General features: G+C 37.4%; 1 protein-coding gene across 1 annotated transcript in view; it reads right to left on the bottom strand.

Annotated features, from left to right (window-relative positions):
• The window catches only part of MKLN1 (muskelin 1), a 149,777-nt gene extending 133,282 nt beyond the window's left edge, over nucleotides 1-16,495 (bottom strand). Inside the window, exon 1 of the mRNA XM_012739731.3 lies at nucleotides 16,347-16,495. Coding sequence (XP_012595185.1) covers nucleotides 16,347-16,444 — 98 coding nt within the window. The 5' untranslated portion in view covers nucleotides 16,445-16,495. The remainder of the gene's footprint in view (nucleotides 1-16,346) is intronic.
• Nucleotides 16,496-25,722: the final 9,227 nt, after the last annotated feature.

The following is a 25,722-nucleotide window of genomic DNA, read 5'->3' as shown; positions in this document are numbered from 1 at the left end:
TGCTGACCTAAGTAGCCTGGAAATGAATGGAGTTTGTAAGACTAAATGCAAAAGGAACTACACATGAGCAATATACTTTAGTCAATGAAGTTGTATCCTACAAGGTACAAATTAACAATTCTGATACTGCTATACATATATACTGGAATTAAACAATTAAGTAAATGCCTGACAAATAGTTGGAACCAGGCTTCTCATTAACAGAATGGAAATTTACAGATCAGCAAGGGGAGGAGCCTAGAATTATCCATGTGGTAATGGATTTGAGTAGGAGACATCAGTAGGAACTTATGCTTAACACAGATACAGATGATTTCATCTAGCAGACTTTGGTTTCTGATGCCTTTCTTCAATAAAAGGAACCAGGCTTCCATGGAGAAATGGGGCAGGAAACAAGACAAAGACAAAGCATCTTGTAGTACCAGAAATTAAGGAAATCCTAAAAAAAAAATAAAAAAAAAATGATGGGGTTATGTGAAAGGAGCACTAGAGCCAACTGAAAGAGCGTCCAATAATCAAAGCTGGAACAATTTGAGCAACAAAATACAGCAGTATTGGATTATAACTTAAAGTATAAAATAAGTATCTATGAGTCCAAATTGATACAAACAAATGACTGAATAAATTAATATGGAGAAAAGACAAATCTTCCACACAGAAGAATTCCTACTAAACTATGTAATACTCTAAAGAACGAGCACTTCCTAAGTGTGAACTGCATATAGTGACTTCTTTCCACAGAGTGCAGTAGACAAAGCGGGAAAACTTTATCATGGAGAAACCTGACAAACACTACCTCAGAGAGGTGATTAAAGTCAACAACAATAAATCATGCTTATAGTATGTACCCTTAATATTATGTGATGAAAATGGCATATAACCTCTGTGATCTTCCTCCCACAAACCTATAACCTCAATCTATGGGGGGGGGGGGAAGATCACAAAAATTCCACTAGAGGGACATCCTACAATATACCTGACCAGTAATCCTCAAAACTGTCAAAGTATTCAAAAACAAAGAAAGTTTGAGAAACTGTCAGAGCCAAGGAGAACCTAAGAGACATTGTAATTAAATATAATGTGGTATCCTGGATAGGATCCTAGGACAGAAAAAGGATATTAGATAAAAATTGAGGAAACCTAAATAAACTATGGATTATAATTAATAATGTATCAATATTGGTTCATTAATTATAACAAATTATGTCACACTAATGTAATATACTAATAGGGGAAACTATTAGGAAGTATGTGGGAACTCTCAATACTACCTGCTCAATATTTCTGTAAATCTAAAACTGTTCTAAAAAATAAAGTCTATAAAAGACAAAAAAAGCAATTATAGTAAGTAAATTAGAAATAAAAATGAAAAACTATCTGTTCATGGAGGACAAAATTACCTACCTACAAAATGCCAGAGAATCAATGGGAAAAATACTACAAAGAGAATTTATTTCTAAAAAAAAAAAATCAAGTTAAAACAGAAATCAGAGCCTTCAAACATAAAAGCAAAAAGCAGTTAAAAGATATAATGCAAAAAAAGACCCACATTTACAATAATAAAATAAAATAACAAGCATAAACTTAAAAAAGAAATGTGTAAAACCTATGAGGAAAATTTTTAAAACAATCCTAAAAGACATGTAAGTAAGCCTGGAAAAAATGCAGACATACCATGTGCCTACATAGAAAGACTCATCATCATAAAGATGGTAATTCTATGTTAACTTATAAATTGAATTGCATCCAAAACTAAGAACAGTTTTTCTAAAACCAGATAATAAAGTTGATATAGTTCATATAAATAATAAATTTCATATAAAAAATTAAACAAGTAAAAACAGCCATAGAAATCCTGAAAAAGAGCAGAACAGCCATAAGGGAAGACTGGAGTTACTAGACCTCTGCCAGATGTTAAAGCACATTATGAAGTCTCTATAATTAATGTGATAGGGTGCTTATAAATGAATAATCAGGGACAAAATAGAAAACACTCAAATAGAGCAAAGTGAATAAAATTTAATAAATAATCAAGATAGCAACACAACTCAGTGGGGGAAATATGAACCTTATAATAAATAATGTTGAAATATACAGCCATTTAGAAATAAAATTAGGTGTGTGCCTCACATTGCATACCAGGTCAAATTCCAAATGGATCAGAAAACTAAATAAAAAATATAAAAACATATAAGTAGTAGAAGAAAATACAGGTAAATCCTTTACAACCTGAACTTGACAATGAAAAGTCACTCACTAAATATAATTCAAAATCCAGAAAAAATAAAACTTGACATATTCAACTAAATAAAACTAAAACTTTCAAGAAGAAAAAAATGAAACTGTCCCTATTTTCAGATGGCATGACTGGCCTATGTAAAAAATTCCCAAGAAATTTACCAAAAAAAAGCCTAGAACAAGTGAGTTCACCAGTGTCAAATGATACAAAATTAACAAACAACAGCCAAATGCGTTTTTCTGTATATTAACAATGAGCATGTGGAACCCAAAACGAAAAGTACAAAACAACTTAAATTGCTTCAAAGGAAATGAAGGATAAATTTAACAAAACATGTACAGGATGATTTGTATCCTGAAAATTACAAAATGCTGATGACAAAAATCAAAAAAGACCTAAATATTTAGGTATTTTTCACCTGGTAAAAACATTGATGTTATTACTCTACAACTACGTTTTAAACATTTATGTGTATCACACACACATAGATAGAAACAAGAAGCAATTATATTAATGTTGATGTTGTTAGGAAACATTTTTAGCTTAAGAAAAATATAAAAGGTATAAAATGAAAAGAAGTTACAATCCATATATCAAATTCTAAATGGAAATAGCAGTATGAATTCACGATAGTTTTTTCTCTTTAAAAAAAAAAAAATCTATCTGCTAGCTATAACCCCCTAGAAAGGTCTAAAAGAAATGATAATCTGGTAGCAGAAAGCATTCCTAGTTTCCAACTTCCCCTACTACAGCATGATAGATAATCTTCCCATGCCAAAAGCAAGAAAATAAAGAATAGGTGTCATGTCAAAGGAACACAGGAGCAAAGCCTGAAAGAGCCCCCACTGGTCAAAGATGGAACAATCTGGCATCACAAAGAATGACTACTGAAATTACTTACTACACATTGAATATATAAATAGCCTAATGTTCATAAATTCTTTTCTTTAAAAAAAAGAAATTAATTAGACACCTGGAAGTATATACCAACTCAGTATTCTGAAATCTGGTCATTAAAAGGAAAGAATTAAGCATTTATCTTGCTTTTCCAGTAGAACTGTATTTCAGAATAACCAAAAAGCTCTAATGGATAAGGGAAAATCCTATTCAGAAAAAAAACACTGCTAATAAATGTAAAAGGAATGATAGAATGAGAAAAATCCAATTTTGATACCTCTACTTATATAGTTTATTCTAATAATAGTTATCTGTGGATATTAACACCATTAATGTAAGATAGATGGGAAACTTTACAAAAAAGATGTCACCACCAGATTTTGTGCCTCCTAAAGTGATACAATACAAAGTACAAGGCACCAAATAGGGAGTACTCTTCAAAAAAAAAAATCAATCCAAAATCTAAACAAATCTTGCTATCTAATTCCCAGTATATATAAAGTATGACAAATAGGGGAATTAGTTCAATGTGACTACAAAAAAGCAGATGGGCATATCCAGAATATAGGAACCTCTTGAGGACATATGACCTGGTTTCTTTAACAAATCAATGGATGAAAGAAAAAGAAGAGGATGGGAGGACTCTTCTTGATAGAATTGTAAAGGGACATAACAAATACAATGAGTTTGGATCTTGATTCGAACAAACTATATAAAAAGACATTTTTTAAGAAAACAGAACATCGAATATGGACTAGTTATTAATTGTTAGAAGAATTACTACTGAATCTCTTAAGCAAAATAATGGCATTGTGGTTATAAAAGAAAATGATTCTGGCAGGACAATTCAAAGACAGCCCCAAATGATCCCCACCTCATAGTATTCAAAAACCCTTGGGTAATCCCATCCCTTGAATGTAGGCTGGCCTAGTGATTTGTTTCTAACCAAGAGAAAATGGCAAAGGTGATGGAATGTCACTTCTGGGGCTAGGCTTCATAAAACTGTGACTTCTATCTCATTAGCAGACTCTTCCTGCTGGCTTTGATGAAGCAAAACACCATGTTAGAGACTCCCACAACAAACTGAGGGCAGCCTCTGGCCAACAGCTTGCAAGAAACTGAATCTTGTCAACAACCGTGTGAGCTTAGAAGGAGATCCTTCCCTACCCAAGCCTTCAGATGAAACTGCAGTCCTAGCCAACACCTAGACTGTAGCTGTAGAGATGTGGTAGAGAGGATCCTTCAAATCTATGCCCAAACTCTTGACCATCATAAACTGTGAGGTGATAAATGTATATTGTTTTTTAAGTTGCTAAATTTGTAGTAATTTGTTATGCAGCAATAGAGTAGAGCAATAGAGCCCTCTTCCTGATGCATACTGAAATACTTAGGAATAAAATAACAGCTTATATTTACTTTAAAATAAACCAAAAGAAAGAAAAAAATGTGGATACAAATAAAGGACGAAAATTATAACAAATAGTAAAAACCACTGTAGTATCTGGTTACTATCATGCAAAACAAAACTCTAGTCAACAATTTATTATTAACAAGCACTTGAAAATGTTTGAGCCTGCAGCAATTATCTCTAAAGACTCAAAGCACTTGGGAACATATACCAGCATACACACACCACATAAATGAATGGAATGACCACTGGGAAAAGAGAATGGTAACAAATAAAACAAACATTCCTACACAGAAGAGTAAGATAGGAAGTCCTCACTAGCCAAAAATCAAGCTAGAAAGCTAGCTAATGTAGTTTGGGATCTCCAAAAAAACAGAAAAATATGCTGAGACATTCATATAAAAGTAGTCTTTATTTACTTAAATATCTCAGAAAGCTTCAATTATCAATCTTTTCAGAAATTAAAATGACTAGCCCTTCAGAATATATTTCAAAACTAAAAACTGCCCCTATCTACCTAAAGCAAAGACCATTAAATTTTGGCATGATCCAGGAAAAATATACTGCTTAGTAAATACATTCTTCAATCCTCAGACAAAATACTAATATATTCACAGAGGAATTAGAAAGATTTAAGAAATCAAACTATTTCTAAGCACACTCAAAGGCTTCATTTATATATAAATAAGTTTACTAAAATAATCACTGTCATCTTCTGATTGTATCAAGTTCTGGAAAATCTCTTTGCTGGGCAACAATTTAGCTTAATATGAGCTATAATATATGTGTGTGGTTGTGTGGGGGGGGTGTTTCACTTCTTTAAAAAATTATTCTGTAATATCAACCCTTTGCTATCCTGTGCCAAAAAGACCCCAAGCATCTAAATTCCTCATTTTGCATGAGAATAGATAAAAGGCTAGACAAACTAAATGACTAATCTAAAATTACCAATTAATTGGTAGTAAAACTGGGATTAGAGCTCAACTCTCCTGTCCTTGCTCAGTGTACTCTCTACACCGTCTCAATTTTTTCATGTTTACCTTTACACCAGATCTAACTTTTCCCCCCAACACTAATATAGTAATTTAAGTTATACTAATGGTGAAAAGTCAAACCAGTATCAGCTCATTCAAATCTGCTTATTTAATGAGAACTCTCCTCTCATCCCCATAACAGCTATCTCTGACCAATGCCAAAATTCTAGAGTTTGTTCAAATTCTGTTCCTCAGAGATATGTCAGAGGATCTACATTTTAAAACTATCAAAAATTTCAAAGATCAAATATTACCGCAATGGGTACCAACTTCTATAAAAACTTGTTTATCTTGTTTTTGTGCTAGCTTTCTCCCAACATTTCTACATCTATATGAAATCTTTCTGAAAGTGTCACTGATTAAAATGGTTATAGTTGTATGCTGGTTTTTTTAAAATTCCACGTATGTCTGTTCATATTAAATTCACAAATAAATCCATAACCAGAACATATTCAATTAATAGTTGGGCAAGTTTGTTTGGTTTTAATGCCTCATAGATTAATAAGGGCTATATGTCATATGCCAAGTCACATTATACATCACTGTAGCACAGAATGTAAGTTTGGAGTGCTTTTCTGACTGCTGAAATTATATGAAACATTAGCAGTTTAGTGATGTAATTTTGACATCAACTTTATTACAGGTAATAACCAACTTTCCTCACTCAACTTTCAGACAACTCACACTTATGTATCTTAGGTGAGCATTTAGAGCTCTCAGCCTTTCCTTTGTTAAATTCAGAATGTTCATCAGCTGACAAACCCACAGTTCAAGTTACTGCACTGATTGCCCCACATGCCAGCCAATATTTCAGTTTTCAAAGCACTGCCATCTTTATAGTTCAGTGTCTATTACTGGCATTTTTAAAATATTTTATTGCATTATTTATTGTGAATGGAAAAGTTAAAAAACCTACTTGTAATATTAATCCATTTGAAACAATGATGGGCATCAGCTGATGCAAAAGAAGAAAACTTTAGATACTAGATTTAACTAGTTTAAGTATTATATAGATGAAATGCTGAGAAAATAGTTTTAAAAATCACATCAAAAGCTATAGTATAGGTTCACCAATTATGGATTTATTGACTCACCTCTTAAATTCACCCTTTTTGCCTCCTCTTTGAAAATGGATTTGGGCCTTTTAAGTATTTTTCCTTACTCACTGGCACAATGTGTTAAGCTTTGTCAGTAGAAGGGCATGAGAGTTATCTCAGGAAATAAGGAGTTTTTTAGGGGTTCTTTTTTCTTGTTGGTTCACTCTTGCAGCTTCTGTAGCTCTTAGCTACTTCCATGCAGGTTTCTCTAGCATCAGGCTCCTGCAGCATATGTGAATTCCACAATGCTCAGCTCCTGTGCCTGTGCAGCTTCTCTAGCACCAGGTTCCTACATCAGAATGCATACTAGTTGTGGGTATTTTTGTATCCAGTCTGACATTCAGCAAGGCTTTTCAAACTAATAACTTGAACTAAATCTTTCTTGAGCTCAGAGACATTTTCCTCTATTTTTTTCCTTCCAATTCTATTTTTTCTAATCTCTTTCTAGATCTACTATCAGGTAGAAGGTGCAGGGCCACTACATATGGCTGCACTTTGCACTAGAAGATCCCACTGAGGAATGAAAGCTGAAATCCAGCCTGTGTCCCACTCATCAAGTCCTGCATCCTGGTCAAAAAGTATCTGCTCATTAAACCATGTGTCTTAAAGATGAGAAGGTGGACCTTCTGGATCAAGGTTGGGCTTCCATGTTCAACTTTTCGTATTTTCCTTATCTTTTTCTTTTTGTTCTAGTCTAGATCTTTTCTATGTATATGCATATAACTACAGGAAAACAATATGCATATATGCCAATTATAGAAAAATTATCACTTTTGTGGGATCTTTATCCTAGTCTAGTATCTTAGGCATAGGCCCAAAAGAATAAATTATTTTATAATCTAGGAACATCAGAATTTTTTAAAAGATGCCCAAGTAATTCAGATGTACAAACTTCTGTCAGTTAATGGTACACAAACCTTTTTGCTCAAGTACTCCCTAATTTTGAAAATCTATGCATATCCTCATCATTTTTAAATTACAAGCAAAATTTTCCATAGCTTATAATGATTGCAAAGGTTATAATTTCCAGTGCACTTTAAATATTGTCATTTTTAATAAAGTTGTTATATACATTCTCTTAAAAGTAGCAATAGAATAAAAATACCATTGTATATTTTAAAAAATGTATAGGCTCTTTCTATATAGTCAAAATTTTATATTATTTCTGTTTCTCCTTAAACTCCCCCCATAGAATTTTACCTAATGTAATATACTTTTATGCAGAAAGGGCTTTTATTTTCACTCTATATGACTTGTCTAGGAAAAAGGAGTATAAGATTAAACGTTTTGGCTTTGATCACAAGATTCTAAGTGACTTAAAAATTTTCTTTTTTTTGATACTATTATCAATATGGTAAGCATACTACTGATTAAAACAATATAAATATAGTATAAATTTTGATAGATAATGATTAAATATAAAGTGAAATGGTATTTGAAATGATTCTTAAAACATGAGGAATCAGGTACAATGGCTCGTGCCTGTAATCCTAGCAACTCAGGAGGCTGAGGCAGGAGCACTACTTGAATCCAGGAGTTCGAGGCCAGTCTGGGCAACATAGTTAGACCTCATCTCTAGAAAAACAAAAAAAGTTAGCCGGGCATGGTGGCATGTGCCTGTAGTCCTAGCTATCTGGGAGGCTGAGGAAGGAGGTCCACTTGAGCCCAGGAGGAGTTCAAGTAAGCTAGAGAAAAGAAAATGTTATTAAGAACTATTCATTCATTCATTAAATGGAAGTAGATTATCATAAAGGTCTTCATCCCCATCATCTTCATGCTGAGTAGCCTGAGTAGGAAGAAGAGTTGGTCTTACTGTCTCAGGGGTGGCAAAGTGGAAAATAATCCATATATAAGTGGACCCACAAATTCAGACCCATATTGCTCAAGGTTCCAACTGTCTTTATGTTCCACCATTTTCCCGCCAGATAGCAGAAACAGGCAGTTCAGGAAATCTGGGGCTCAAGTCCTACGTTATACATTAATATAACCATGAGGAACTCATAGATCTATAAAGTATACCAGTTTATTCCAAAAGAAGACAAAAAGATTTCTGCTTGAGGATTATGACAGAATAGTCTGTAATAACCCATCAATCCCTCTTAGAATTAGAAAAGCTATATAAAATGGGAGAGAAAAATTCTTAAGGTATCAGAGACTTTCTGAGGCAGTTACAACTTGAGGTGCCAAGGAACTCACTGAAGGAGGCCTCACATTCTGTGCAGCTTTCCCTTTCATGAAATGCCACCTACTTCTTTAATGGCACAGGGCAAGGGGCTGGGAAGCCAGTCACTAGGGCAGAGAAGTCAGCAACACTATGAGCAATTTCATGGAGGTAGAGGGACTAAAGTTGGTGACACCCAGAACTTGAGGAGTCAAGATCCCCTAGTGAAGAGAGGCAAAGAAAAATAACTTTTGACACTGTGTACTAATTTTCCCCTTGAGGCATTTGTCAATTTTTAAACTGTATGTAGCAAGAGGCTAAAAAGCCAGCAGAAAGCAACTTTCATGCTGCTGGAGAGATAAAAGCCAGAGAAGGCCTAGAAATACCCGATCTCCTAATTGAGATCCCGGGAAAGCTACCAAGTTGGGATAAAGTAGAGGCAGAAGCAGCTTTATAAAGCCTAAAACCCCACCTCAAATCAGCTCAGTCCTTAGAAGCTCAGTTGAAGTAATCTGTCTCTCTTCTATCTGCCTACCAGAAGATGTGTGAACCTATGGGTGAATCCTTTCTGGAGGAATATCATTATAGATAGATAAAAAAATATATAATTATAATTTGTAATTATATCTAAAAATCTGCATATGTCTGGCACTCAATCAAAAGTTGCCTAATAATAACTACTATATATTATATTAACATATGTTATACTAATAATAAATAGAATATATAATAATTTAGTGTGTGATTAATAAATATTAATATATAAATATTATATTAACTATTATTATTTGGCATAACAAAAAACCAAAAGGAAAAAGATGATGGAAATAGACCTATAGGTGATCCAAATATTGAAGTTTTCAGACACAGACTTTAATGTAATTTAATTAATATGTTCAAGAAAATAGATGACAACAGAGATTTTTACCAGAGAATGAGGACCTATTTTAAAAGAGAGAAACAAATGAAAATTCTAGAATTAAAAAATACCATAATTGAAATAAAGAAAACAATAGATGGGTTTAAAAGCAGGTTCAACATAGTTAAATAGAGATTTAGTGAACTGGAACAGAGGCAAATAAAACCTACCCAGAATGGAGTAAGGAGAGGAAAATAAATATAGAAAAGACAGAAAAAAAGCATAAGAGACATATGGAACTTGACAAAAAGTATAATACAGATTTAATTGAAGTCACAGAGGAAAGGCAAAAAAAATGGGGCAGAAATGATATTTTAAGAAATGTCAGAATTTTTTCAGAACTTATCAGAGTCATGCCACAGACTTAAGAGGTGCCAGAAATCCCAGAGTCAATACAAAGAAAATCATTCTTGGGCGTATCATTATAATGCTGTTGAAACTCAAAGACAAAGAAACTCTTAAAGGCTGCCTAATAAGAAAGTCACATCACCTTCAAAGAAGCAATAATAAGCCTGACAACTGATTTTAACAAAAACAATAGAAACCAGAAGACAATGAACTGAGATCTTTAAAGTGCTTTAAGAAAATAACAGGTAACAGAATCCTACAGTTAGTTAAAATATACTTCAAAGATGAAAATAAATACATCTCAAATAAGCAAAAACTAAAAATTCAATACCAGCAAATTCCTCAAAAGGAGGTCTTCAGGCAGAGGAAAAATATTCTGAAATGGAAACATGGAAATGCAGGAGGAAACGAAGAAAAATGGAAAGAGTAAATCTAAATGAATATTAGCAGTACAAAATAAAGTCTGTGGACTTAAATATAGAATTAAAATGCATGACAGGCCTGTGCAGTGGCTCACGCCTGTAATCCTAGCACTCTGGGAGGCGAGGGGGGCGATCAGGCAATCATTTGAGCTCTGGAGTGCGAGTAACAGCCTGAGCAATAGCGAGACCCCATCTCTACTAAAAAATAGAAAAAAATTAGCCAGGCATGGTGGTGCATGCCTGTAGTCCCAGCTACTTGGGAGGCTGAAGCAGGAGGATCGCCTGAGCCCAGGAGTTTGAGGTTGCTGTGAGCTAGGCTGATGCCACAGCACTCTAACTCAGGCAACAGAGTAAGACTCTGTCTCAAAAAAAAAAAAAAAAAAAAAGCATGACAATGATAAAAAGCAGGAGAATGGTAAGTGGTATTACAGTGTTCTAGGATCCTAACAAAGTCTGAGATACGGTTTGTAAAATCCAAATGTGAAAAAAAAAAAAATCCACATGTGGTATGTAACTCTAATATACTATAAGGGTACCTGTGGTAATATAAGATAATTGCCAAAAAAAGAATAGTAAAAGAATATATAACAAGCTAACGGAAAGGGAAGAATAAAATAATATTTTCTAAAACACTTGATTAACCAAAAGGCGGTAAGACAGAGACAAAATAAAACACAGAACCAGTAGGACAAACAGAAACCTATAAAATAACAGAAACCAATAAAATAACAAATGTCAACTCAAATTTATCAATAATTATATTAACTATTAGTGAGCTAAAAATACTTCAGATTAAACACAAGCAACAAAAATCTATACGTTGTTAACAAGAAACAGATCTCAAATATAGAAATACAGGAGAATTAAAAGCAAAAGGAGGGGGAAGCTATACCATATAAATAGTAAATAAATATGTAAAATAAAGCAGATATAGCTATACTAAATAGATTTTAAGGCCAGAGACAAGAAGCATTACTATAGATAAAAAGGGACATGTTACAACAATAAAAGGGCCAATTTACCAGAAAGATATAAGTTTAAGTTTGTATGTGCCACGTAACATGACTTCAAAACATACAAAGCTAATAGCTGAGTTCTTTACAGAGCTAAAAGGAGAAATACACAAATCCACAATCATAGTGAGATACATTGAACACTTAATCTCAAGGCACCTCTCTGTAATGAATAGTAAAAAAATAGGCAAAAACACCTTAGTAAGGACATAGAAGATTTTAACAACACAATTCACAAACTTGACCTTATTAACGTACATGGAAGACAGCACATTAATAGCAGAATACACAGTCTTTTCAAGGGTACATGAACAGTTATCAAAATTCACAGCCATAAAACAAATCTCAGTGAAAATTTGAAATCAGAGTATATTCTCTAACTACAGTGAAATTAAGAAATAAGTAACAAAAAAAACCTAGAAAATCCCAAAATATTCAAAAACTAAGCCATGTACTTATACACAGGTCAAAGAATAAACCAAAATAAAATTTGGAAAACATTTTCAATTGAATGATAATGAAAATATAATATACCAAAACTTGTGGGACACAACTAAACTGTGCTTAGAGGAAGCTCTACAGCCTTGCATGTATATATTAGAACTAAACACATCTTAATTTTCCAATCCTTATTATTAACTGCTAATTCAAAATGAAGTCATGTTAGGGTACTTCACTCTACTTAGCTGCCATTCAACACCTTTTGTAAGGACAGATTGTTAGACTTAAATTATTACTATATGAAGACTATAAATATTTCCTTTTCTCTTGTGCATGTTTTTAAACATGGATGAATCTTAATAGATAACACTTACTTCAACATAAGCAAATCCTATTAAATAAAGGGTATCCTTGTTTACCTATAGTATAAATACATATGTTAACAGGAGTTTATAGGATGTTACTTTGAATTCATGGATTTTTATAAAAATTCATAACAAGTCATGAAGTTCACATTTAAAAAAATAACACAAACAAACAAACTCTCTAAAAGAAACATCTCCCCAATCTACAAAGATGTTAGAAGCTATTACTTTAAAAAAAAAAAAGTCCCCCACATTAATAGATTTTTATACTGCTGGACTTCTCAGAGGCTTATCTGACCACAGAACCCCTTAATCTCAGGAACAAGTTATTCACAGAATATGCCCTGGGAAATCTTGTAGTAGAAAACGTACCTTATCAACTTTCCTAAGATTTATCCTATAAAGACCTAGCTTTTTTATAAAATTTCTACTCCGAAGTCCCTTATCATAGATTTTGATGACTAGTATTATAAATAAGTAGTAATCAGGGATCTCTAAATTCTCCTCACATTCTTTCAAACATTTTATAGATATCAAGATATCTATAAACAGCTATATCTCTAAAATTAACATCTAGAAAATCTCTCATGTTTCCAAAAATGATATTCAAATGATTGAAAAATAGCCAAGTCAGATGGCTATAAACAGCTAAAATGTATCTTATTCATGTAAAGTATCACGAAGTCCCTGTATCAGGCCCAAAAATCATTTATTAAAAACCTACTATATTTATCTAAAAGTTATTATAATGCAAACAGAGACATTTGACCATCTGCCAAAAAAACACGTTTTTTACATAATATAAAACCTTCCAGCATTTGATCAAGATAAAAAGTATTTCTACATAAGAGGAAACTGATGATGCTCAGAAAAGAAACATAACTTGCCAAAAGTCACAAATACCTAATTCTAGGAGATAGCTTCTACACACTCAAATTCTAGTCCTCCATACATCTAGTCCATCCTATATATCCTATCTTTATTTTTCTAAAGTTCTAAGATCCCCAGACTGAAAACCAGAACTTTTTGCAGCCAGTAAGATTCCCAAGCTCAGTTTAAGGGGGGAGAGAGAAAGGGAGGAAAAGAAAGGGCATGACAGTCCCCTATCTCCAGGAAGGTAGATGCCTCCAAACTAATGGTTTGAAACTTGAGGACTGCAGGTGTCTATGGAATTACTGTAATGAGTCCTCAAATCAATATGTACAATCATTATCCATAGACCAAATACATAATAAATCTCATAAATATGTTCTAGCTATGATCCTGCCACCACATTCCAGCAACAGAGAGTGAGATCCTGTCCAAAGAAAGTGCAAGAGAAAGAGGAGAGGGAAGATGGGAAGGGGGAGGGGAGAGGGGGGAGTGGGGGGAGGAGAGGGGAGGTAAGAAAGAAAAAAACATTTTATATAAAACAGGTGTTCAATAAATTGTAGCTAGCATCATTATTAGCTACAACAATAAACATAGAGATTAGCAGTTTATAAAATACTTTTATATATAAGAGTATATATAATTCTATGAATTATTTAAATAAATATATTTATCTTAAATCCCAAATTAGGTATAAATTTCAGAAGAAAGTAAAATATAGGCAAACTTTTAAGCACACTGAAAAATAAAAGACCATTTTGTTAGTTTCAAATAAATTCAAATAAAGCTGAAAGAGTTAAAAGGGGAAATGTTTGTTTTTTCTGTCTTTGGAAGAAGGAAAAAAATATTCCACATCCTTGGAAAGGAAAGAGTTCAAAATTTTTCTATTTTTTTCATTTCTTCACAACTAAAATGTAAGTGCCTTTAATAGAACTCTTTCAAATCTCTGATTTTCTGTACTGTATTTTTGTGCAGAAGCAGTAAAGCCCTATAGTTAAGACCACAGACTGTAGAGCCAGACTTCCTTGGTTCAACTCCTGGCTCCATCTAACCTATGACCTTAGCCAAATTTTAACCTTTTCATGCCTGTTTCCTTATGTGCTTTAAAATATAAACTATACTGCATCTGTCAACAGAATGTCATCAGGATTAAATAAGATAAAGTAAATGAAAATTATATAGGTATTTAATACTATTTTGTGAATGTACTTGAGAAAATTACAGCAATGGATTTCTCCAATCTCAAACAGTCACCTTCTAACTCCAAAACTAGTGTTCTTCCCACTTCAATTAGAGGCCAGGACAAGAAGACACAAGTCAGATTAAAGCTGCCATCCTACCAAATCATTTACAGCTCGAAATGTACTAGTCCTTTAAATGTCTACACAACATATAACTCAGATGGTACTTCTGATTTCCACGTCTTACCCCTATACCAGAAGATTAAGAAGTAACAACCTGGAAATAGGCTAATTCAACACCAGAAAAATATCTCTAAACTTATTAAATCAATCAATGCCATCCCAATTCCCAACTGTCTATGATTCTAACCTGGGTACAGAAAAACATTAAACATCTTCAGATTCACAAACATGTAAAGCCAGAAAATCAGAGGTTAAGTAGCCAGGGCCACATTTCAACTCCAGCTGATGGCTAGATGTTTACCTGGCTCACTTCCAAATTAAAAGTTGGGTTCCAGGATCAATCAGGGATATGGCCATACAGCAGTTTTATCAATAGGCCACACAGGCCAGATCAGACCACAGGTCACTTGGCACCCTTCACTGAGCCAGATCCTACTGAATGCCTGACTGCCAACCCTTGACCAGGTGAATAAAATGATCAGCTGGCAGTCAAGATAGATTCTTCTAGTTGCAGCTCCATTTTGAAATTCTTCTTGATTTTGACTGGAGAAATCAAATTTGGGAAAATGTGAAGAATTTTTGAAATACAGGTGGAAAACTTATTTGGGTATGCTTTACAGATCTAGTCACTTTATTTGCTTAGCAAAATAAAAATGTATCATTTATTAACTTGTTTTGTTCATAAAATTGTTTCTGGGCCTATGAGATGATGGACAGGGCAACAACTAGCACTGTCTTCAGGATGTGCACAGATCTTAAACCTTTACTTTAGCCAGTTTCTCCATCTGCATGTAAAATTAGAGTTAGCTCTGCTCCTCCTCGCAAAGATAAAACTAAAGATAAACAAAATACTGTTATAGACAAGTACTTCCAGTATTTCAGAAGGGATCTGTCAGAGAAAAACATACGATATAATAGTAACGCAGAGGAACTATATTTTAACACCTAAATCAAGCATCCAGACCATGCCAGTGTCGGAACTCAAATTCATTAAAGCCAGATTTTTCTGCCTATGTTTGAGTTTCTGGGTTTGGAAACTCAACCCACAAACTAGTCTGTGCCTATGCAAATCGATCTTATAACGAGCCGTAAATACCCTGAAGTTCTTCTACGATGTCCCTCTTTCCCACTCCCTATCTTTTTCAGAACTTCCAGCCAGAAAAGATACCCTCTGCCAATCCTAAAACTTCTCCCTACTCGTCAGAATTCAGACGGATTCCGCAACTTTTCAGCCTTGCGTGACTTCTACAGCTCCTCTAGAGCTAATCACTTTTAATGACCCCACTGAGGAACAGTCACTCCTCTTCTCAGCTTTACACTTTGTCCTGGCAGCAACCGACTGAACTATCCCCCCGACGCCGGCCACCTCGGACAACCTAAGACATTCTGAGCAGTCTGCCCGCTGGCCGGGCCCCGAAAGCTCCAACTCCTGCCCCACCTCCCTAAGCTTCCAGCCCCCCAAATCCTCCTCAACCTCAACCCCTAAACACCAGGCGCAGCACCTCTGGGCTCTCAGTCCTCCTACGCGCGCCCGGGACCCGCCACACACCTCGCCCCTGCCCCCTGGGCTCGCTCTCGGGACCCTAACTCCATCCTGAACTAGGGCGGACAACGCTCTCGGCCGCCGAACTGAGACTCCGGAGGCCGCGCGTCCCCCTCACCAGGCCCTGCCTGGGCCTCTAGGCTCAGCTGTCCTCCATTGCACCCCTGGCCCAGCCGTGCTTAAGCCAAAGAGTGGAGCAGCATGATCTCAGGGCCTGGCACTTACTCGGGAAGGTAGGTGGAGGAGAAGGAGCTCCATTTGTGCAGCGCATAGGGCAGAAGCCGGCACTCGGGCGCCGCAGCAACAGCCCCGCCAGCCGCCATCTTGTCAGCACCGTAGCGGCCGCCACCGACCGCCGGCCGGGCCGGGAGGGGGGAAGGGGGCGTGGCCTGCTCTTAAAGGGGCCGTGGCCCCCATCTGATCCCCGCGGTGCAAGGCCATGGCACGCTTGGCTCCACAGTTTTCGGGGTTCCCACGCTGCTCTCTCCTTGATGAACTAACTGCCCGAAACTGGGTCTGATGTGCCAGCACTTGCGAGGCTCTTCCTCGAGGCTTGGAGGAGAATGGTGCAAAGGACTTTTCTTACAAGCAGAGGAAAGGAAAAAGCCAAGAATATGAAAAGGAAGAAATTGTAGTTACGGACCAGGAAGGGAAAATGAGAAGACTAACTTGAAAAGGGACGTTTATGCAGCTTTGGAAACCACCGCCCTAGCCAATTTATAACTCCTTTCAGGAACAGCATTGAAGGGAATTGGAGTGCAGTAGCTGATGTCCTTTCCTTCTGGGGTTGTCCTGGTTTTAAATGTCTTGTCCCCGCCTTCCAGAATCAGATGCAGAAAGGAAAAGGAAATGCTCGTGTGTCCTCCGACCCTTTTCAGTTTTCAGTCTGTGATGCCCTTCACTGTAAACATTTCTTGTGAGCCGTCTCCTACTAATCTTGTGGTGTTGGTTTGCTCAGGAATGATACTCACCCACAGACCAGGAAGTCCTGAGTTGGGAAGCTATGAATCATCATTTTTCCAGTTGGTAAATTTGCCCACTTATCACTCTGACAGAAGTTTAGCCCAAAAAGTTCAGAGCCAGATAAGAGAGAGATAAGTTCGAGAAAAAGACCATTCCTTCTTCATAGAGGGAATAGCAGCCCTTGTGTTCTGAAAACTATACGGACATTATAACAGCTTCTTCTCAAAAAAGGAACACAATCTGAATATCTGGCAGCTTTAGATAATGCCCGCATCAAGTACCCGTCTGTCAAAGTGATGCACATTTATTCATTGGCTTAGCCACTGCAATTGCCAAAGTGTATGTTACTCATTATCTGAGAGGTTAGACTCCTCAAAAGCCTGGACAGTGTCATCATCTCCACCTGAGGAATGGAAAACCTCTCAGTGAATGACCAAGAGAGTCAAAACACCTCAATACTTGTATTCTTTTCCCATTATCATCCTTAACCTGCCCAAAATTCCTCCAATCCTTTCCTGACTTTCTCTTTCTGTTGAGGCAAAATTTAATAGTGGCCTCCACTAGAATATCAGATCAAGAACACCAAATAGAAAGGCCACAAGTATGTTGACTTTTAAAATTACATGTGCCCGGGAAGCTGAGACGGGAGGATCGCGTGAGCCCAGGAGTTGGAGGCTACAGGGAGCTATGATCATACCACTGCACTTCAGCCTGATCAACAGAGTAAAACCCTGTCTCAAAAACAAACAAACAAACAAAAGATTACATGTGATTATATGTCACAGCAGGTTGGAAAAGTATTTGTTCCTTGAAGGAGTGCTGTAACCCCAGTGACTCGAGTTGGGGGACTGCCAGAGCCAGTGGGAGGAGGCAAAGCAATGTTAGTCCCAGAGATGATTACTGGTTCTCTTTGGAGAAAAGAGATACTTTAAAGGGAAGATGATTAAGGTAGTGACGCACTTCAATTCATTTGGTCCCAAATTTGTTATTAATAATTTCACTTCTTACCTTAATGTAAATTCTTGTTCTTTTCCAGACATAGTCATGGTTCCTGAACAATCGTTTTTAAAAACACAAATAAACCAGTTCTTCTTAAGCTTAAAACCTCTCAGTGACTTTCTATTCCCTTCTAAACTGTTTAACAGAGGTTCCTCATAACCTGCCTTGACTATCTCTCCATCATGTGTGCACTCATTCTCTCTCTCTCTCTCTCTCTGTCTCTCTCACTCTCTCTCTCATCTTTCTCCTTTACACTCTTAACATCAGTCACACTAAATTAACACACTGCATTGGCTCCTATAGGTTCTGGGTTCTCTGTAGCCTCCAAGGCTTACTAAGCCAGGCCTGAAATATTCTCCCCCACACTTCCCCTGGCTAACTCCTGCTCATTCTTCAGACTATGGTATTCTGTCCTGGAAACTCCTTCCTCATCACCTGTTTTGGGATTAGGTGACATTTTCTTCATTTCCCTTAGCACCCTGAGTTCCCCTCCTTATCTTAACAAATATCACAATATAATTTCTTCTTTATTTTTTGTTCTTTCTCCCTACATGATAGCTCCCATAAAGGTAGGACTCATGTATACATTGTTTACAGTTATAGTCTTAGTCCTGCTGTTAGGTCTGTAATTCTCAGTTGCTTTTTTCCTAATGTACTTAATGGGAAATTTTTGAGGCCTACACTTACATTATCCTTTAAATCCTCTATGACTAGCACATATCAAGAAATATTTCCAGAACTGAATCTCTTAGTTCCTCCTGAATTTCTTCTCACTGCTTTATGTTTTCAAAGTAAATTTAAAAAAAAAAAGTTTTCTTAAGAATCATCTGCAAATCACGAAACTAGAAAGATTTACAGGCATTGTGGCCTTTCACTTAGTTTTTGGTCAGTAAACAAAGAAAATCACCAGGTGGATTAGAAGAGTGAACTTGCCCCAATATAATTCCCATTGAACATTTTTTTTTGTTTATTCATTTTTTTTAACCTGAATAATGTTATTTTTTATTTCTTTGGCATTTTTTTAAATATTCAGAATATTGTGGGAGTACAAACGTTTAGGTTACATATATTGCCTTTGCACCACCCAAGTTAGAGCTACACACCTGCCCATCCCCCAGACAGTGCGTACCTTACCCATTAGGAGTGAATATACCCATCCCCCTTCCCTCCACCTGCCCGACACCTGATGAGTGTTACTTCCATGTGTGCACATAAGTGTTGATCAGTTAGTACCAATTTGATGGTGAGTATATGTGGTGCTTGTTTTTCCATCCCACTGAACATTTCTTGCATACCAGGAACTTACAAGCATTATCTCAATTAATCCTCACTATAGCCCTGCAAGTAAATGGAGACTCATGGAGGTTAAGATTGCCCAAACTCATATGTGTTTTCTGTCATATAATTCTCAATTGTATGCATTCCTAACATCACCCCAGGATACAGGATTCAGAAGGCCAAGAGAAAGAATCTCTGACATATTCCTAAAACTAACAGTTCTGCCTCAATCTTATTTCTCTTCTCTCATGGTTCCCTTATTAACTCATTTCAACTTTGTTATTGTTGTTTGAAATCATTTCTTTAAGCATAACATTGCCAAAAGGAACACATGAAGAGCAAAGAACACCAATGTTCTATTTGTGGAGTAAGGGGATATCCACTTTATTTTCTAAGACAAAGGAATTTCAGTCCTAGCCCAGTGGGGCCTTTGCTCAAATCACAGATGAATGTTGAGACGAGCTTCAGGTACGAAGCAAAGCTAAGGTCTGTCTTCTCCCAGGAGGTGGCAGCAGCAGCAGCCTCGGCCTGCTGGAGGAATCAGACAGAAGTCATCTGTTTTCCTGTTGGCATCCAAACCTAGAAATTCCTGGTTCCAGAGACCACTTCATCTCTTCCTTGGTTTGCTGAGTCTGGTTGGAGCTGGGGCATAGGGAGTGCAGGAGCTGGCAATGATTCCTCTTTATAAGTGCCTAGTTTTTTTGGTAAACACTTTAGTCTGAGCTGTGACCTTGAAGCATGTGTGAAGGAGGTTCAGGAAGTCTCTGGCCAGGGAAAAAGAGCGTCAAAAAGAAACAGTCACTGAAACACTGACATCCCCGCAAGCGTAAGTCCAGAGACCCCAGCTAACAGTTTGGTGCCAAAGAATACAGATTCTAGACCTCCCCTCCTAGCTACCAGCCAGCTGACCTTGTCATTCAACCTGTCAGCTGCAATTTCCTCATCCACCTACTGTGGCTTAGGTGATCTTAAACCACCTGATAATTCTTAAATTATGAGTTACTGAACTTTTCTGGACTAAGTAGAGCTGAGCCTTCACCCTTTCCGAATTTTAAAAATCTCAGACACAACAAAGCACTACTGGTTCCAAGTTAATCCCAGTTGAGCACATATCCTGGTTTGGCAAACACGGCCAGCTGCATAGGAGGTGGGCAGGAATCCCAGGAAACGTCTGAACACCACACAGCTATGGATGAACTGTCAACTGCTGGGGGTTGCTTTGCAAATTACCACATCTAAACGAAACTGACAAAATACTATTTCAAAAAAGCAATTAACACTGATTCCTGGTGTATTTGGAACCAAAAGGCCTTTTGGGAAGAGTGGAATTGGCTCAGAAAAAGGGTGTCCCGGCCCTCTGAGCAGAAATGTTTGTAGTTAAGGAGATTCTTAAGGCAAGTTCTTTCTGCACTGTTCTCCCGTCACCACAGTCAGGGGTCAGCCTGGTCTTTGTGAAGGAGACAGAACCAGTTCCTCTCATTTTCCCCCTTCTTCAGCTTGCTCCTACCTAGGGTAGCTTGGGTTAAACGTTTATCCATTTATACTGCAAGCATTTATTGGGCACCTGTCATGTGCCAGGAGCTGGGAATATACCTGACCATCAAGGAGCTCAATTCAGTAGTCAGACACTAAATGAATTCATACCCATAGAGCATTCGGAAAGGGTTAGCATGCAAAATGTGAAGTATAATAATAGTGGTGCTAGTGGTGGCAGCAGTAATATTATCTCCATAAGGCCATGGGCCAAACATCATACTTCCTAATGAAAGCTACCCTACCTAGAATATGGTAGAATCATCTATAGAGAATCCCTATAGATGTTGGCCCCTGTGAGTCTGCCAAGGCCACACCCTTTCTAGTTCACATGAAAATCGTCATGTTAGAATCCCATTCTGGATCGGGAAGCTTTGGCTCCAGAAAGCCACCATTAATGGGCTGGCAGGACAGCTTCCTCTACCTTTTTCTCGTGAGAAGATTAGCACAGGTGATAGGCCCCTTTAGTAAGTTTCAGTTTTGCTATAACAGAGGGAACAGGGGAATGACAGAGACAGGAGAGCATGGTGATGACAAGTTCTAGATGGCTCCAGATCCAGCTTGGAGAAGAGGTCAGAAAGCAAGGAAACACAAGGCTGTCCCATGTGACAAGGGACAAGCCGAGCTGTACAATACAACAACTGAGCAGAACAGCAAACCGTTTCTCCTGGTTCACCGACATCTCAGGTCAGTCTGAAGCGGTCAACTTAAGTTTGCCTTCAAAGAGACACCAGATTTTTCTCATGATGTTGAAATCAAGTCAGATCATTTCTCAAATGCAAATTTTTGTAGAGACTTTCTTTATAATGTTGACCATTTTGATTTTGTTCCTGTATACTTCCAAATGATTGCCTTCTCCCCTCAACTCCACAACCAATTTATAGCTATGCCGGGTACTAAGTATATAGCACAAAGGTGGAGAACTTCTGGCCTTTGGTTTAATTTTAGCCAACTTATTGTTCAGGTCACTGCTCTCATAGGCCCCAGAATAACCAGCATTATAATGGGATTCTCTGGTGACCACAGTCAAAGTGAAACCTAAGCGGTGGTTCTCAGCCTTGGCTGTATCCTGGAATCACATGGGGAACTTTTAAAAATCCCCACACCACATCACAAACCAACCAGTTACATACTAGGGGTGGGGCGTAGGCATCAGGGTTTTTTTCAGTTCTTTAAAACATGTCTATGTACAGCCAAGGTTGAGATTCCCCCCCCCCCCATTAAATCTTAGGCTATAATCCCAGCACTCTGGGAGGCCGAGGTGGGAGGATTGCTCAAGGTCAGGAGTTCGAAACCAGCCTGAGCAAGAGCGAGACCCCATCTCTACTAAAAATAGAAAGAAATTAATTGGCCAACTAAAAAAATATATAGAAAAAATTAGCCGGGCATGGTGGTGCATGCCTGTCCCAGCTACTCAGGAGGCTGAGGCAGAAGGATTCCTTCAGCCCAGGAATTTGAGGTTGCTGTGAGCTAGGCTGATGCCACAGCACTCTAGCCTAGGCAACAGAGTGAGACTCTGTCTCAAAAAAAAAAAAAGTCTTAGGATAATGGGAGACAGGAAGTTGCTAGTCACTGACAGCCGAGCTTGCCTCTTCCCTCTGGACTTTCTCCTGAGACGTCAGCATCAACCAGCCAGGTATGCAGCGGTAGCCAGGTTGGACATCCAACTTGTAAGGTTTCCATTTCCTCCTTCCCACCTTATTCACTAGGTCTACAATTAAAATGATTTGAGTTTGTAAAGTTAGGAACAGTTATGAACAGAGTTACGAACAATATTTCAAAGAGAATTGGTCACAGGTGGTGATGGTATAAATGCCAAGCTCTAGAGATATCAAATTCATCTTAAAGACAAACATAAATGCTATTTCCTCCAAACTACTCAGTCTTTTCCCTCTTCCCTTACTGTACCCATTTTTCTCTTCCCCATTCCTCCCTCTTCCTACCTGTCTCTTTCCCTGCTGTGCAGTCCCAGCATTGTCATTCAGATTCCTCTTATCCCTTGTCTATTTCGCTTCCCCTCTTGTCTCCCTGTTCCTTTCGCATCTGTCTCACTTTCTTTCACTCCCTACTCTCTCCCCCTTTCCTGCAACACACACACCCCTCTTTTCCATTTCATCACATTTCCCACCTGCAACTCCTTAACTGGCTATAATATGGAGCAAAAGCGTTCAGATATTTATAATTATTAAATATTTTCTTAATTTTAAAAGCAAATAGGTATTGAAAATATTATATTTCTCTCTCCAAGGAGAAAAAGAACTTGCTCAGAGTTAGCATTCCTTAAATACTAACTATAATAATTGTCTTTCTTATAACTCCCTGTATAGGCCCTAGGTTACTTTTTTCATGTAGCTCATTGACCCTCAATAGAAAAACGGTTCTCTGTTCATCAATAATCCTGACAAGATCAGCTGCTATCAATGTAAAAAGAAAAACAAGCTAAAAGCAGTAGTTGAGTATGTACACCCTGAATTACATATTCAGTTGCAAAGTCATCATCATTATTATTGTAATTACAGAGGGGAGGCACTTCAATAATTGTTCAAAGTGTCTTCTTGAGGAAATAACTAAATCAGGGCCAGCTGTCACAAGCCAGACGACGATAATGATCCCCGTATGTGCATCTTCAGTATTCATAGTGAGTCTACAATAACACATTTATACATTCACCTAATGTCCTTAAACAACCTAAAAAATAACAAACCTATGATCAGATTCGGTGTCTCACTTGACAGTTGACCTGTCTTTTTAAACAGTGTCCCCCGAATAACCTTAGAATCGTAAACCACCAGACAAAAATTGCATTAATTTAATAACAAACCAGGGTGGGTGGCCCAGCGCCCACCTGCGACCTGATGGCAGCACATCTAGGGGTGTACAGGTGGAGTGGAGGCCAGTTAGGTAGATCAGCAGACAACGAAAAAATTTAGGAGAAACATCCACAAAGACAGACATGTTTATTGACTTGAAAATTGTAAACAAATGGGAACTGCAAGAGAAGAGGGAAGGCCTTGTTTTTAGTTTCTTTGTGAAATCAGCCAAAAGTATTTGAGATTTTTCTCTTCCCAAGATACAGCTGTGAAATGACTAATGGGAATTGTGTGAGCCTACACCAGGAACTGAATGTGCCACTTCACCAAGAACAAAAAAATAATGTTCCCCTGAAAGAGGCTGTCCTCTCAGATTAATACCTTGGGTGCTTTAAAGAGGACCAGCCAAACACAAATACGATGCGTTTGTAAAGAGCAAGAATCATCCAAGCACGTTGGCAAGGCTGGGCATGGTGGCTCACACCTATAATCCTAGCACTTTGGCGAGCCTGAGGTGGGAGGAATTCTTGAGGCCAGTAGTTCAAGACCAGCCTGGGAAATAGCGAGACGCTCCCACTCCCAAGAAAAAAAATTTAAAAATTAGCTGGGCAGGGTAGCATGCGCCTGTAGTCCCAGCTGCTTGGGAGGCTGAGGCAGGACCGCTTGAGCCCAGGAGTTGGAGGCTGCAGTGAGCTATGATGATGTCACTGCACTTCAACCTCAGTGACAGAGAAAGACCCTGTCTCAAAAAAAAAATAAAAAGTACCTTGGCCAATTTTTTCATATCTCAGTTTACATCTTAATTTTCATGTTCCTGAAGTAACTCCACAGAGAGGGAAGACAGAAAAGGAGAAAGAAAATGTCCTATCACATTTTTTCCTTGCTGGGCTACTTTGGCTTTCTAATAGGAGTCCGGCTGAAATTTGGACTTAAGTCACTTAAGAAAAGTGAGTGAATGACCCAGGACTGCTTAAGGAAGTTGGTCACTGCTCTAATCCAACTTTCCTAGGTTCTAAAAATCATACTTCTAGTTGCAATGGCTCAGAGTCTGCATATTTGCATCTCCTGCTAAAAACAATTTACCCCAAACACAACCTTAACTTGTTTCAGTTATTAAAATGTTTTCTACAAAAGTATCGGAAGGTCCACTGATTGACAGTTTGAAAGTTGTTTCAAGGCACAATCTGTGTATTTTTTTTTTCATTGTAAAAGTAAGACATGACCATAATAAAAATAGTCATTCCTCAGTATATACAGGGGATTGATTCCCAGACCCCCATGTATTCCAAGATCCGCACATACTCAGGTCCTGCAGTTGGCCCTGTGAAACCTGAGAAAAGTTGACCCTCCATAAACTCAGGCTTCACATCTTGCAAATACTGTATTTTTGATTCTCATTTGATTGAAAAATAAATTTGCATATAAATGGACCCACACAGTTCAAACTCCGTGTGTTGTTTGAGGGTCAACTGTAAATTAAAACTGTAAATTAGATAAAGGCCATTCTCACTGGGGTTAAGTGATATCTCATTGTGGTTTTGATTTGCATTTCCCTGATAATTAGAGATGTTGAGCATTTTTTCATATGTTTGTTGGCCATTCTTCTGTCTTCTTTAGAAAAGTTTCTGTTCAAGTCCTTTGCCCACTTTTTAATGAGGTTATTTGATTTTTTCTTCCTGATTTTCGTGAGTTCTAAGTATATTCTAGTTATCAGTCCCTTATCGGATGCATAGGATGCAAAAACTTTCTCCCATTCTGTAGGTTGTCTGTTTACTTTCATGACTATTTCTTTGGCTGTGCAGAAGCTTTGTAGTTTGATCATGTCCCATTTATTTATTTTTGTTGCTGCTGTGATTGCCTTTGGGGACTTCTTCATAAACTCTTTGCCCAGGCCGATGTCTAGGAGAGTGTTTCCAACTTTTTCCTCTAGAGTTCTAATAGTTTCATACCTTAGGTTTAAGTCTGTTATCCAGCGTGAGTTGGTTTTTGTGAGAGGTGAAAGGTGTGGGTCCTGTTTT

This window comes from Microcebus murinus, chromosome 9, assembly GCF_040939455.1.
Source record: "Microcebus murinus isolate Inina chromosome 9, M.murinus_Inina_mat1.0, whole genome shotgun sequence".
Taxonomy (NCBI): Eukaryota; Metazoa; Chordata; class Mammalia; order Primates; family Cheirogaleidae; genus Microcebus; species Microcebus murinus.
This window is presented reverse-complemented; position numbering and strand designations above follow the sequence as displayed.